The 16,639-nt window shown below is 39.8% G+C and overlaps 1 protein-coding gene across 1 annotated transcript in view; it reads right to left on the bottom strand.

The window, feature by feature from the left end:
* ttll12 (tubulin tyrosine ligase-like family, member 12) overlaps positions 1–15,370 on the bottom strand; it is a 55,930-nt gene extending 40,560 nt beyond the window's left edge. Inside the window, exons 1-5 of the mRNA XM_080421642.1 lie at positions 15,183–15,370; positions 13,722–13,888; positions 10,371–10,569; positions 9,134–9,293; positions 2,204–2,340 (exon numbers count right to left, since the gene is read on the bottom strand). Coding sequence (XP_080277768.1) covers positions 2,204–2,340; positions 9,134–9,293; positions 10,371–10,569; positions 13,722–13,888; positions 15,183–15,335 — 816 coding nt within the window. The 5' untranslated portion in view covers positions 15,336–15,370. The remainder of the gene's footprint in view (positions 1–2,203; positions 2,341–9,133; positions 9,294–10,370; positions 10,570–13,721; positions 13,889–15,182) is intronic.
* Positions 15,371–16,639: the final 1,269 nt, after the last annotated feature.

The following is a 16,639-nucleotide window of genomic DNA, read 5'->3' as shown; positions in this document are numbered from 1 at the left end:
GTGTCGAAAGCGACCGTTGGGCTTGTTGTTGTTGAAAAAAGACATCAAGCCATAGGCTATTTTAGCACCATAGACATGGTAGCCGGTCAGTCGGTGTCAGCTCTCAGGTGCATTCAGCAACTTTTTTTCACACCTTCCAACCGACTGATCTCCCGACTTCATTCGCCTGCCAGTCTGTAGTAATCTGTAGTAGTCTGTTTGGTGGAGAGCTACCTTAAAGGAGAATTTTGTACTAAGGGTTTCTTACCTTTTCTATGATGTTATGATATCTGTTATTTGGGGCGGCCATAGCTGAGTGGTTAGTGAGCCCGCCTAGGGAACCAGCTGGCCCTGGTTGCCCCAAGTTCGAATCCAGGCTATCCCAGCATATGTGCCGATGATATGAAATTTGTCCCTGAGCAAGACTCTTAACCCCAATTGCTCACAGGTTCTCATTGGAAACAAGACCGCAAGGACTTTCATGAACGACCTGTTAAAAGGAATTATCCTTATCCTTTATCTTAGGATGAATGGTACAGTAGAAAAATGTCATAACTCCATCCCGGGTCCGCCACAGCTTAAAACGTGCGCGAATAGGCCTTGCGTTAGATCGCATATTTAAAATTTTTTTTTTTTTTTTATAAATAAACAGAGGTTGCGCTAGACGAGATTTAAATCTCGAGATTTCAATCTCGTCTAGCGAGACTAAGGTTTTTTTTTTTTTTTGGTTGCATAGTGTTCTGTCACTATGAACGTCAGATCTCACAAAAAAAATTAAAATAAAATAAAAATATAAAAAAAATATATATATACCATTCATCCTAAGATATCATAACGTAAAGGTAAGAAAACCTTAGTACAAAATTCTCCTTTAAGAGAGGGCCTGCTATTCAGACTGGAGTGGAAGGGTCACTGAGCAAACTTCAAAGGGTGATCATAGTATGATCACAACAGTGGTGTAAAGTAACTAAGTACATTTACTCAAGTACAGTACTTAAGTCCAATTTTGAGGTACTTTTACTTTACTGGAGAATTTCCAAGTGTCTATACTTTTACTTCTACTCCACTACATCTCGGAGGCAAATATTGTACTTTTACTCCATTACTATTATTATTTGAAAGCTTTAGTTACTAGTTACTTTGCAGATATAAATTATTACGTTATAAAACATACATTAACCACTTTAGCCCTATTTTATACCTAGGCTATTTGAAAATAGCTGATGAGCGACGCGTTGTGAGCTTGTAGATCTGCTATTTTCAACCATTTTAGTACTTTTGGTACTTTATGTACATTTTGATACCAATACTTTTGTACTTTGACTCAGGAAATTTATGAATTCCGGACTTTTACTTTTAACAGAGTACTTCTACATTGCAGTATTGATACTTTTACTTAAGTAAAACATTTGAGTACTTTTTCCAGCACTGGATCACAATAATACTATTGTACAGTACAGGCTACATCCTTGAATACAAGGACATTTTAGTTCATTAAAACGTTACAAAAGGAGATTTTATCTGCAGACAGTCATACTCCTTTTCAAAACAGAGATAATAAACAAGAGCTCTTTCATAGAACAGGAGCTGTTTGATTGTTCAAGGTCTCTTCGGAGAGAAACAGTAAGGCATGTGAACCACATTTCTTTACGCAAGATATTATTTTCACATGGATAAAAGCATTATAATAAGTGTTCTTCCAGTACAGGTTGGACATTATAGCCAAATCAGTGGTTCTCAGCCTTTTCAGGCCACGACCCCCCAAAATATCATATTTGACCAGTTTCTATAGTATAGTTTGTCGATTTATTTTGATGCAGTAATGGTCTTTTTTCATTTCATTCCCTTTTTAATGGGTATTAAAAAGGTCTTAAAAGTCCAGGCCTGGAACGCATCTGTGTCACTTTAGAGTTTAGATTTCTTTGGCTATTCAAAAATAGCAGATATACAAGCTCATAGCGCGGCACCGAGTGCCGCGCCATGAGCTTGTAGATCTGCTATTTTTGAAAAATCATGATTATTATTATTTATTTTTTTAAACTGTTAGGATTTAGAAAACATTTTAAAGAATCGCCTCAGGTCTTAATGGGTTAAATTGTCATTTTACTGTCATCTGGGGACCCCCCAAAACAATTCAGGTCCCGACCCACAGGTTGAGAACCGCTGCACTAGGCCATTCCCTTCTGTGTAAAAAAAGTTGATTTGGGGTGTGGGGGGTCCTTACCTCATAGTAGAGGTCGGCTGGTTCAGGGGTGACAGTGCTGACACCTTCCAGGTCAGCTGGTGGTACCCATGGCAGCAGACGGCACTGCCTCACAAGAGGGTTGGCCTCGCCATACGCGTAATCCCGTGTTATTTCATCTGCAACAAAAATACATAAAAGACTTGTCAGTCAGAAGACGTTAATCCATGGTATTTTGTTTCCAAGTCGTGTTTGTTTTGTGGGTTCTGCTTTGTAATGTTGGCTGGTTTTGCATTATTAATATTTTGGGCACAGACCCAAAATATACACAATATAGGCAACAAGTAGCTTAAAGGGATACTTCACTTTCGGGCCGGGGACACATTTAAAAAAAATATTAAAAATAAATGAAAAAAGTTATGGAAAATTCATGGCCCCCTCACACATTAGTAGGACACTGCGTGTCGTGAGGGGGCCATGAATTTTCCATAACTTTTTTCATTTATTTTTAATATTTTTTTTAAATGTGTCCCCGGCCCGAAAGTGAAGTATCCCTTTAAGACTTTGACAGGGGCCATTTTTTAATTGCACCCTCTTGAAGGTGTATCTTTAGGGAAGTTTTGAAAGTGAGTAGGGTTTTACACTCCTTTACTCCTTTTGGTAGGGCATTCCACATTTTTAAGTCTGTAAAAAGTAACTAATTTAAGTAAAACCACTTGAAAGTTACTAAATTGAGTAAAAATACTTGCGCACACACACACACACAATCTACAATTTGAGTAAAAGTACTTTAAGTACTTAAAAGTTACTTCAGTGAGTAAAAATATTTAAAGTAAATACATTTAGTAAAAATACTTAAAACGAATAAAAAATACTTAAAAGATGTTTCTGCCATCATAAAGTTCTTTTAAAGCAGTCTTAGGCTAATAATAGCTTAATGAAATGAACTCATCGAAGGCACCACTCACTTCACACTGGGTGTGATTTTGTTTCCTACAACATTTTTACACCCACACACAACCTTTACACCCACACAGTATTTTCTTTAGACTCCCACACATTCTTCTTCTTGCAAGCACGTACATGTACACAGTGCTAAGAGCCCCAACTTTTCCTGTCCAAATGTTGATACGACAATAGTCCACATTCACTCAATGTCAAAGGCTCTGTGAATGTCCTTTGTGGTGCACCAGTGGAATCTCTCTCCTATCTGTATCCCTGTCCTGTGTTTCATACTGTGGTGCTGCTATGACCTCATGGTATATAAATAATGGTCTTTCTCATCAATTTATCTATCTATATAAATGTGCGTGACCTTTAAATTGCTTTAATCCCTGTATCTGTGTACTGGAACGGGCCCCCTCTCTCAAGGTACAGTTTACTCTAGTCAACCAACTTCAGGGTAAGTAAAAGTAATCAAGTAAAGAGAGCGCCACGAAAACAAGTAAGTGCTACAAAGTAACTATAGGATCTAAATGACATCTGTAGCATATGTGAACAAGAAACCAATAGTCTCCTGACAGGCCATACACATACTCCTAATATACAACAGAGTAACAAGATCTGATAATGAAGGTCCTTACACATCGGGAGCGTTTATTTAGTGCGATTAATTTGCCCAAAGATATATTTTTTTGAAGTGATGTTTGTGTCATGAGTACATTCACACAGAATGCGGATTACACAGCATAGCGATGTTATGGTTTTTCATTCTTAACAAGGTCGATTTTTTTTACCACGAAAAGCATCAAACTGTATGAATGTGCTATCAACTAAATGAATAATTGTTATGCGAAACATTCACTTTTACTTTTACATTCAGTAAAAATCTTTAGTTGAACACTGGTGTCGCACACCAAGAATAACCTATCTACATGCTCATTAGGCCTTGTGAGCTTGTAGAGAGACAGCTTGTAAGAGACAGCGCGCAACAGAATATTCAGTTAATCGTTCAAAGACAACTGCTGAGAGCTGCTGTGACTATGTTGTATGAACACTAGAACGCACTGAGAAATAAACAATACGCAACAACTGTCCGGAGTTTTATTGACACGTGTACACAGATGCTGTATTGATGTCAGTTCAAGCTGAGATGACGACAACATGAGAGAAAAACACAGAAACAAGAGACTTAAGAAAAACACAGAAACAAGAGACTTAATAGGTGTTTTTTGCCCTTCCCAAGGGAGAACAAAAGGGGAGGGACTATCGCTTCGGGAGGGTTTCTCTTATCACCTGTCTGAGTCTGAATCATCATGTGGCCTTGAACATAACAGGGCTAGTGTTAACTAGGCACAAACAGTCTGCAGTTAGAATTCATTGTTATGTATGCAACACAAAAGTAATAATAAACATAATTATGCCTTAATACAAGAAAATGGACAAAGAGTGCTAGCATCTTTTATGTGTTCAGCTTCTGCTTCTGGCCTTAAATCTGAAACAGTAGCAGTAGATGTCGCATCATGTGGTCAGAGTACGTTGTTACAAAGTCACACAGAAACCATGAAAAAAAAAGTGCTGTTAACTGGGTCAAAGGTAAGATTTTTCCATAGCAACTGCATTGCCACTTCTATGATCTGCATTACGCACTGCCGAAGGAATGCGGTTCCCCGACACCCGACCCACACACGATTGACCATTTCTTCAGGAGTCAACAGAGAGGCAGAGGAAGTAGTCACTGAAAAAGGCCATGTGAATGATTGACAGGAGCAGACAATGGAGAAGAACCAAAACTTGCGCAGGGATAAGACAGGAGTAGAGAGAAAACACGAGGCTCAGCTGAGAGGAATAGAGCGGCAGTTCAGCCAAAACACAGGAGCAGCCAAAGCAAAATAACGGCAGGGGGGAGCTAGAGAAACTTGAGACCGTGAGATAGTGGAATCCTGGCAGGCCACTTATATTGGCTTAGGCTCCCACATCAAAGAGGTTTCAGACAAAGGGCTGACAGTGACAACAACAGCGTCCAGCAGCAAAGCTCCGCCTCTGCCATCTTGGAGTGAAAGTGACTTCCGATTCTTTTTATCATCCATTATCATTATATTTAATCCCTCTACAGAACTGGTCTGTGTTGAACAACGAAAAGGTATGGTACAGTAGAAAAATGTCATAACTCCATCCCGGGTCCGCCACAGCTTAAAACGTGCGCCAATAGGCCTTGCGTTAGATTGCGTATTTTAATAGCTTTTTTGGTTGTTTTTTTTGGTGAGATCTGACGTTCATAGTGAAAGAACACTATGCAACTGAAAAAAAAAAACGGAAGTCTCGCTAGACGCGATTGAAATCTCGAGATTTCAATCTCGTCTAGCGAGACATTTTTTTTGGCATAGTGTTCTGTCACTATGAACGTCAGAGTTTTCTACTGTACCATTCATCGAAAGATATCATAACATCATAGAAAAGGTAAGAAAACCGTGGTCCAAAATTCCCCTTTAAGGTCGGCGTGTTTTCAAGAAACCAGACAGAGACCAGAATCCTCACTGAAGCACAGATTTCAAGTAGCTGCAGCGAGTTGATGAGTCGTTGCATCAAGTGTTTTAACAGCGCCGAGTATATGCTTAACGCTGCTAATAATGTAATGTCTGACACACAAGAAATAGGTTCTGATATCACTCTGAATGTGGTGTGTTGTCTAGTCAGGCACACTCAAATCTGCAGACCCATTCAATTCCACATCCTCCCAACATGGGTAGCTAAAGAATGGATAAGTTACATTTGTTACGTTCTCCATGGCTACGAGGTTTCTACACAGCACCTTGGCCTCTGGCTCATACGGGAAGACATTGAGCTGTCAGCACAGCTTTTGTTACCCGTTTCTGCTGACCTCGCTACGGACAGCTGATGTTGCTTAATTAACCCCTCATAAATATGTCGCAGGGAGTATGTGCTGATTCTTGAGTATTACCAATTTAGAACAGTCTGTGATGTGTAGTCTACAGGATGTTGAAACCTTAACTCATAATAACATTAGATACAGTAACACAGGCATGACTTCTACTCAGAGTTCAGAAAGCAAGTTATAACATTAAGTCAACTAAGCTAAATAACAAGTAAGACGCGCGAACGCTGGAAGCGAACGCAGCTCGAAAATATTGTGTATTTACGGACTTGTAATCCGTGTTATTTCACTGTGATGGGGAGAGGTGTGTGTGTGTGTGTGTGTGTGTGTGTGTGTGTGTGTGTGTGTGTGTGTGTGTGTGTGTGTGTGTGTGTGTGTGTGTTGTCTAAATTCCTGCACTCTGGCGCCCTCTACATAGGTACTGCATGCACACAGACAGACACACAGACACACAGACACACAGACAGAGACACACACACACAACCCGAGCAGGTTTACATAGTAAGCTCCACTTGGTCGGAGGCGCGGCTTCGCCGCGCCTCCTTCCGCGTTCGCAATTATTTAAATCATAAGTAATAGTATATCATTATTTAAAGGCATAGTTTGTAACTTTGCATTTTCAACCAATCATTTCCCGCTACACCAGCAGTTGTCAGCCACTTAAATAGTGTGGTGGTGTTTACCCGTAGAAACACATTGCCCTCTCACTGTATTTTGGTGTTTTCACTGTTTGTTTTGATAGCTCAAAAACATCCCCATCTACCAAAACAAACAGTGGACAATGTGTTTCTGCAGGTAAACACCACCGCACTACTCCAGTGGCTGATGACAGCTGGTATAGAGGGACATGATTGGTCAAAATATGTTTTATTGTTTCGTTATGTAAACACAAGGCAAAGTTGAATACAATGCCTTTAAAGAGAGACAATTAAACAATAAATGAAATGAAATGAAATACTGATATATAAGGCACACTTGGGTTATATAATGCATATCAAAAACCACTCAGCCTCCACATTTTTCCCATTTGTCCCTTCCTGAGGATGGGACAACACTAAACTATCTCTGTTGTGGAGATGAGGGCACAATATCTTCTTTTGATGTCTTCTGTCAACCTGCATATACTGTGTGTGTGTGTGTGTGTGTGTGTGTGTGTGTGTGTGTGTGTGGGTGTGTGTGTGTGTGTGTATGTGTGTATGTGTGTATGTATACGTATATATATATTTATATATATATATATATAGTGTCTTATGGACCATAAATGTAAGCATTAGAACAGTGATTCTCAACCTTTTGAATTTCACCGACCCCAGTTTGATATGCATTAGGCTACGGACCCGCATTTGATTTAAACAAAAAAAATCATCTCTAGGACCCCAACCTAGACTGAATATCCTCAGAGTTCATTTAACACTGAGAGAATGGTCTTTATATTGCAAGTATGGTGGAGGAAAGACTGGTTGCAGACCTCCCCACACTCATTCAGATCAACATTCCAGAGATCAACACTGTCTGGGAGTGGGACCCTCCCCTCCCTCAAGGGAATAGTTCAGAAGTATCAGCTCACACACTCCAACGCACAGTGGGCAGTGTTGCCAAGTAGCCTACCAGTTTCGAAAGTTACACGGACATTAAAATGACATTTGAACTGTAACAAGCACCAGATGCACTGCCACAATTTTAACCCATTTAGACCCGAGGCCGATTCAAAAAACGGCTTCTAAATCCTGACCAAAATTTTCTGAAAAACGTATAATGTATGCATTCAACAATGGCCAAACACACAATTAAATCGTTAATCGCAATTATTTGAGTGACAATTAATCGTCAACTTAAATTTGTAATCGTGACAGCCCTACCGAGGTGTTGCGTCTCGTCTTGTTTCTTTTTCATACGTCTAGCATATATGCATGGTCAACCTTTATCTGCAGTATTCTCGGAGGCCTATCTTGCGATCTCAGAGGGGCCCATACCATTTATATTATGGTGTGCAAACAGCTCAACAGGCTCATCTGTGCTATGACTTTCTATGTGGCCATCAGTTTCCATCGAACTGCTGAGAGAGAGAGAGAGAGGAAGAGGCCCCTGGTCTCGCTTCCGCCTGAACTTGCGAACCTTAAGTTCCTCTCATCTACAGCTCATTTCACCCTCTGATGAACTCTTTATCTGTGTAGATACTTAACCCACGTGACTGACACTGGGATGCCTTGAAATGACAACTGCATATATTATGTACTCTGTCTTTCTCTGAATAAACCAGAACTGATTGAACTCAGACACTTGTTTGACCTCAGTCTTTTCCCGATACATTGTTCTTCTTTGCTACTATATACTGAATCATCAGACTGGGTTCTCAACTTCGCTCATCCACATCATCCTAAGAGACTCCGAAGGGCAGATAGCAAAATATCACTACAAACACTAAGAGAGTACCTCTATGAATTTCTGGGGAAAAGAGAATAAAGTGTTGAATGCAGACTGTGTGGTCAAGGCGTACAGGAAACAAAACAGAGTTGAAGAGGATATCCCAGAATTATAGCAAGATCTGTGAATCTCACGTGAATGAATTCTCTTCATTTTGTGAGATATGGATGGAAGGAATAACAACTCTGAGGAAGTCAAGCAAAACTGAGTAATGCATTGATAGAGAGATGGGAGTCTCATCACGCCACACAGAATTGTGACAGGAGGATAAAAATCCTCTGGAGAGCAAGTGGGAAGAGGGCGGGCCCAAGGCGGCTGTGCCCATGGAGAATTAACAGAGCAAATCCTAAACTTGCAGTGAATTGAGGACACCTAAATAATGCACAAATACTGTTGACATCTTATTATTGTTATTGGGATTCTAGCATCGGTTGACAGAAATAAAATAACTTTTAATATTTAGTGTTGAAGCAGAGAAGTTTCTATTACTCAACCACTTATGCCCTAATTTATACTTTGTTGCTTTGAGACATGTTGTGAGCTTGTAGATTGGCTATTTTAGGTGTGCGACATGACATGCAACCAAAAATGCAAATACAAATCTGGCGTCAGTCTCCACAGTCCTCCCTTTTATAACCTTCTTCACTTCAACTTGTGTGCACGTGTATGTGTGCTTGTGTGTGCGTGCATGTGTGCGTACGTGTCTCAGTTACCTCCTTCCTGTAGGTCCTGCAGAGGCCAGAGCACGGTGTAGGCCAGCTCACCCTGTGTGTAATAGAAGGGAGCCATGCCACAGCTGGGCTGGTCAGAGTGCTGTACCTGGGAGCCAAACTCATCCATGATGTACCAGACTGGCACCTTCTCCTCTGCCGACTGGATCAAGGGTGGAGGGGGGACGAATTCAAGTAAATTTCACATTCATTTCAGTTATTTGATCATTATCACATGATAGAACCAATGTTGAGAGAGACAATTCCCCTCCGTCTGTTTTGGCCTTTCTTGGTGCTCCTACAATAATATTTGTGGGCAAGCTTCGGCCTGGCACGCCCATGGGGTCTACGTCTGCCAATACACCAACCTGATTAATTCTGAAGTCAACAAAACCATTTTGCCATAAACACCAAGTACAATGAGTATGTCATGGCCACCCAGGGTAGCACATACCGTAACAACTAGGGCTGTGAATCGTCTGCTATCTCACAAATCGATTCGATTCCGATTCTTGGGGTCACGATTCCGATTTTTATCGATTTTTTCAAAACTAACGATTCTCGATTCAAAATCATTTTTTTTTCGATTCAAAAGTGATTTTTTCCGATTAAGACGATTCTCGATTCAAAACGATTCTCGATTCAAAACGATTCTTGATTCAAAACATAGGATTTCAGGATCTTTTTATAATTTTATCAACTGATAATAATGTAAACACACAAAGGTAAATCCAAGATCCTCTCAAAAAAAAAAAAAAAAAATTATTTCTTTTTTGAAAATCGATTCTGAATCGTCCAACAGTAGAATCGCGATTCGTATTCGAATCGATTTTTTCCGACACCCCTAGTAACAACCACACACCACAAAGTAAGGGTTGTAGGCTTTGCATTGACTGATTCAACGGCACCACCGGGGTCAACTTTTTCAGTACAAATTTGCAATCATTATTTTGTCTACTGTTAAAGGGATAGTTCACCTCCAAAAAAAATTCATGGATATTTTTTTGTTTTGGTCGCATTCCTAAGGCAATAATTTTATGACCGGCAGCGGTTCCGGTAGGAGACACAAAGAGTCTCCTTTGTATCTCCTACCGGTCCGCTGGTCATCAAATGATTGGCTTAGGAATGCGACAAAAACAAGTCTCCATGGGGTGACTAATCGATAGAAAAAAATTAAAAAATTTGGGTGAACTATCCCTTTAAGCCTTAAATTGCAATGATAACTGTATGGATTTCTCACCCCTTGGGCCAGGTGATAGGTCTGGTTGTACTTCCACATGTGCTCCAGCACAAGCTCCACTGTATCAGGGTCGGGGACCTCTCCGTGAAAGTCTAGCCCCATGAGGGCAGCCATTCTAGACAGAAGCCCAGGGATTTCCTCCAGCTGCTGGCGAGCATGTTCCACACGATAGGTCCATGCATGGTCCACCAGGAACACACTGTAAAGTGTAAAGGAGGTTAGAAGCATTAAAAACGTTACATTGACCTGTATGTTTTATTGTATTCTCTCATATATTCATTGCTGATACTGATTCATAGACTGTAAATACATCACCTAGTCCTAGATCAGTGGTTTTCAACCCTTTTCATGCCAGGGACCCCTAAATTGATATACATTTGGCCGCGGACCCCCATTTGAAAATGTTTTGTGCCAGGGACCCCCAGAAGCAAAGATATCAGTTAATTTTTGCTTTAAAAAATATAAATATTCAAAGATATGCACACTTATTCAAGGTTTTTCAAAAATAGCAGATCTATGAGCTTGTATATCTGCTATTTTTGAATAGCCAAAGCTAAGTGGTTAAAATGATTTTGACGCTATTAACACATTTTGCAGGGGACCCCCTGGTACTCCCTCAAGGACCACTAGTGGTCCCCGGACCACTGGTTGAGAACCACTGTCCTAGATCATGGATCCTCCTTGGCATTCGCTGGGGGTCCGCGAAGCCATGCCTCTCGCTGATAGCTCATAATGATATCAGTATGCTAAATGTTGCCAGCAGTGCTTTGCACCTACTGTTTTTGAATGGCTGCGAGATTAAATGCATTCCATTCCATGTGTATGATAATGTCAGTTTCAGAAATATCCCCATTATGCAAGTAGGCCTATAAGGACAGTAAAATTGTGGCTAATAATGAATAAATATGGTTGGGGAACCCTGACCTAGATAAGGTTAAGCCTGTTAACACTGTTTATATTGATTCTGTTTATAGTATTTACATGTATATCTTCAAAACCACCATAGAAAGAGCACCCGTCTGCAATTTGCAACTGGACCTAGACAAGTCTTCTAGCTTACCCTCCACTGTTTTTTTTTACTTGTATTCCACCTAGTATTGATGATTTATTGTATAGTATAGTATGTCTTTATATGTCTATGTGATGAATTTAATAAACAGGACCACAATGGAAATGATGAAAATAACTTTTTAGCATTATTGTAAAACTGTTGCAAACTGTTAATAAAGTATTCAATCAATCAATCCATTCATAAATTCATTGGTGATAAATAAAGTCCCAGTACAAATGTCTCGTGTCAGAATCTAAGCCTAGTTGCTAGCCTACTCACTCACAAATTGTTGCTGGTGTGCCAAGCTTGCCTCTGAACTAAAAATAAGCCCACTACTACTGTGACAGAAAATAAACAGGTGTAGAACGGCTGCTGAATGTATTCAATGTGAGCCGAACAAAATGAAGTTTCTTACACTTCTGGACGGAAGTAAAGAAGAGGGAGACACAACTCTGACTTACAGCTTGTTCAGCTGTTAATAAAGCATTTGCTGACATTTTTGCTCGGGGCCCCAAAGCCCTTTTCTAGTGAGTGGGGGAGGGCAGTAGTACACTAGGGCAGTAGAGCCTTCTGTAAGATACCGCAAGAGAAGGCAGTGTAAAACTCACACATCTACTGTTTATGTTTATTCAGCTTTCAGCATGATCATTGGTTCAAAAAGACGGGTGCCATTAAAAATACTTAATTATTTTGCTGATTACAATATACAACAGTTCAGTTGCAGTTGTCTATCTAAAGAAAAGAAATAACCTAAAATACTGTACGCCCCAGAGTCTTCACCACTTAATATTGCATATTTAGCAGATTTTTTGGGGGGGAATCTTTTTGCTTTATTTAGAAAGGAGAGCAGAGAAACAGGGACCTGAGAAAATGGTTCCCATAGAAAATGGGAACAACATGTAACATCCAGGTCTCCAGCCGGAATGGGAATGGGGAGGATGTAATAATGTGGACTACCCACTTTATCCAGTCAACACCTGCACGTCTAACTTCCCAATAAATTTGATCTGAACACAATTGGACACTTGGAACATGATTTGTATCTATCTATACGGCTCTGCTCATGAAACTTCACAGGTTATTTTGTTTGGATGTACCACAGGTGAAAACTGGACTTGTGAAAACCGGTTACACTATGCCCCTGGGGTATGTGTATACTGTGAGTGTGCAGGCAAAAATGCATACGTGGGCGTGTGTGGGTGGACAATAACTGTAGGTTTGAGTGAGTAACCACTCATGAATGTGTTTTTACGTTAGGAACGATTATAGGTTAGTTAGTGGTTGTTATGTTATGGGCAGCCATAGCTGAATGGGTAGGGAGACCACCTGGGAATTAGTCAGAAGGTCCCCGGTTCTTCCTCTGGCCCCATCTATGTGTCGAAGAAGTGTCCCTGAGCAAGACACTTAACCCCTTACTGCTCCCCGGGTCCTGTATTAATAGCACCCACTGCTCATGATGGTTATGATGGGAGAACAAAATCCCCAAATGTACAGTGATGAAAATTCCCCTTGTTATGGTAACCCATGTGAACCTGGTGGTAACCTTATTTACCCAACACCAGTACCAGGTGCCATAACTCTGCTTCAGTAGCTCAAGCTGGCACTACCACTTGTGTTTGTGACCACTTGTTTAACCACTTAACTTAAGCCCTATTCTTTTAAAATGTCTTTCTTTCTTTTTTAATAGCCAGTCCACACGCTCACTTAACCCATTTAGACCTGGGGCCGATTCTAAAAACGGCTTCTAAATCCTGACCTAAGTTTTCTGAAAAACTTCAAATATTTATTAAAACATTACAGCAAATGTATGTTGCTATACACTGTACATAGCAACAAGAACCCCAAAAGGGGTTACCGTTCTGAAAGCTATAGTTACAAATAGGGGTTCCTGCCCAAAATGGGTTAAGTCCCATTGTTTTCCCATTTTGTATTTGTTTTCCTTTCTTTCTTTTTAATAGCCAGTCCACAAGCTCACAACGTGCCTCGATGCGATGCATTGTGAGATTGTAGATCTGCTTATTTTGGGAAAAACATTTAAATAAATGGCATGCCCCCCAAAAAAAGGGACATAGAAAGGCTAACATTGATAACAATGTACAAAAAGAATTCGACTCCGACTCATATTACCACTTTCATATAAAAGGCATGATTATAATTAGGCCTACGTGAAGATAACATGGGTCAACACCCCCCCCCCCCCAAAAAAAATACTGTTAGTTTAATAAGGACCAGTCCAGGTGCCCAAACTCTGTCCAAGTCTCTGGCATCTGAGTGGCTTTTTAAAGCTCTAGCGCCCTCACCTGGTTGGGTCTGATGCGTCCAGCCCACTCTCCCGTGTGATCACCACTTGACAGGAGACCTGGACCACAGCCCCACCATGGTGATCCTCCTCGTCCTCCTCTCCATCCTCACCACCATTGTCTCGTCGGACCTGCATGATTCCAAACACCTCCCCAGCATCATATATCTGTTAGGAGGACACACAAGTTCACCCGTGTTAGCTGGCTGCAGGCAGTGGTGGAAAAAGCACACAAATGTTTTACTTAAGTAAAAAGTATCAAATACTGAGATGTAGAAATGCTCTGTTACAAGTAAAAGTCCGGAATTTTAAATTTACTTGAGTAAAAGTACAAAAGTATGGTATCAAGATGTAGAAAGTATTCATTATGCAAAATGTCACAAGTTATGTCTAAAATGTATATATATATATATATAAAAATCTTTTGAAAATAGCAGATCTACAAGCTCACAACGCATCGCACCGCGACGTGAGCTTGTAGATCTGCTATTTTCAAATAGCCAAAGTTTAAATAGGGCTGAAGTGTATAATAATAACCATAGTATGGTTTGGTTTATAATAATAATCGAAATCTACAAAGTAACTAGTAACTAAAGTTTTCAAATATTTGCAGAGGAGTAAAAAAGTACAATATTTGTCTCTGAGATGTAGTGGTAAAGTTTTTGTAGTGGTAAAATTTGACATTAAAGTAAAGGTACATCAAAATTGTACTCTTAAGTACAGTACTCTTAAGTACAGTACTTAAGTAAATGTACTTAGTTACCACTGCCTGCAGGTCTGACTGCAAGGCTTTTGTCAGCAGTCTGACAAAAAAATAATTGGAAATCATTTAGAAAAACTAATAAATAGATGACAATGGAAATAAATCACAATGCGGGGCTGTCACACTGACACTCAGTGGTGGAAGTAAAAGTAGCAATACCACAATATAAATATACTACAAGTAAATACTTCTACTACAAGTTACAAGTAAAAGGCCTGTGTTCAAAATGTTACTTGAGTAAAAGTACAAAGGTATTGGCATCAAAATATACTTAAAAGTACCAAAAGTTTAAGTACTCAAATGTTTGAAAATATCAGATCTACAAGCTCACGAAGCATTGTGAGCTTGGAAAAAAAGTTGTGAGCTTGGAAAAAAATTGGAAATACTCATAATACTCCAGTAAAGTAAAGATACCTCAAAATTGGACTTAAGTACAGTACTTGAGTAAATGTACGTAGTTACTTTACACCACTGCTTAGTCTGACACTACATTCTCATCAGGCTTTCCACCTAGGTGTCTACTTAGTGTTCAGTACTCGTATCCGGTCTAAAGCCCGCCTACAATATCTGGTAATTTCCACAACCATCACACACACAGTTTCCGTATCCGCTCTAAACCGGATATTAAAACTGCGGAGCGAAATGGAAACACAAGCTGCATTTCATGATAGCAAGTTAGCCAGCAGAAATAATCCAGACCTCGTTGATAATCTTATAGTAGAGACTCTTCCAGTAAGTCGGAGGTACTTTAGAGGCCCGCAGTGATGCGACGTGCAGAGCCAGGAACGCGTTAAACGCCTCGTCGTCCTCCTCGTCTCCATTCATAACTGTAGAGTTTGTTGTTGTCATCATTGTCAACTTGTATATTTTCACGTGTGGCCAGAAGGAGCGACTCAGGAAGCGCGCAGTGTTGCCAGATTCTGCGAGAGAAACAAGCACCATGACCCAGGTCAGGGCTGCCAACCATACCTCTATGCTGCCAACCCTCCTGGATTCTGCAGGAGTCTCCTTGATTTCAACCACATTTGATTGCCATTTCTATTGGATTTCTCCTTGATTTGGTATCAAACTCACAAAATTCACCAGAACACAGGAAATTACATCTACTCTGTTGATGTAATGAATGGTTATTATTTAAAATGGGTCTTTCAGTCATCAAATCAATTTACTTAAATTTCAAAATGTACCCATTATTTTCCAATGCTAGTAAAACAAGCCTGATGAAAGTATAAAACTCCCAAAATTCATCAGAACACAGGAAATTACATCTACTCTGTTAAAAGATAAATACCGCCGGTACATTTTGCGGGTCATTGATCATGAAAATGTTTAAGAACCACTGGTTTAAACAACATTAGGAAACAAGCCCAAATAAACAACTACACTTTAGAAACAAGCCCAAATAAACAAATACACTTTAGAAACAAGCCCAAATAAGCAAATACACTTTAGAAACAAGCCCAAATAAACAACCACACTTTAGAAACAAGCCCAAATAAACAAATACATTTTAGAAACAAGCCCAAATAAACAAATACACTTTAGAAACAAGCCCAAATAAACAAATACACTTTAGAAACAAGCCCAAATAAGCAAATACGCTTTAGAAACAAGCCCAAATAAGCAACTACACTTCAGAAATAAGCCCAAATAAACAACCACACTTTAGAAACAAGCCCAAAACACCAGCAACTACCAATATTTACAAGCAACTTTACAGAAAAAACAAGCCCACAAGCCCAAAGTCGCTTATAATAAGCAGACATGGCAACACTGCTGACAGCTGTGTGCGCACTGCACTGTGGGGGATTGAGTTTAAAGGACCTTAACATCTGTTATATCTGTTTACATAAATGAATGGTTCTCAGACATTTTCATGTCAAGGACCCCCCAAATTGATATGTTTGGTGCGGACCCCTAGCTTGTATGGGAAATAATTTCACCCACTGCTATTTTATTTATACAGTACTTTTTTGTAGGCTAAATGGTGTCAAGTGCCAAAAATAGGAGATCTACAAGTTCAAAATCTACAAGTTGCATCTGTGACAGCTTTTCAAGGAATTACTCTTTATTTTTGATTGATTGAATGCTTTATTAACAGTTTGCAAATAGTACAGAGGTACGACTTTACAATGATTGTTAAAAGGATAACACAA

Source organism: Gymnoscopelus braueri (assembly GCF_963280865.1).
Source record: "Gymnoscopelus braueri genome assembly, chromosome: 23".
Classification (NCBI taxonomy): Eukaryota; Metazoa; Chordata; class Actinopteri; order Myctophiformes; family Myctophidae; genus Gymnoscopelus; species Gymnoscopelus braueri.
This window is presented reverse-complemented; position numbering and strand designations above follow the sequence as displayed.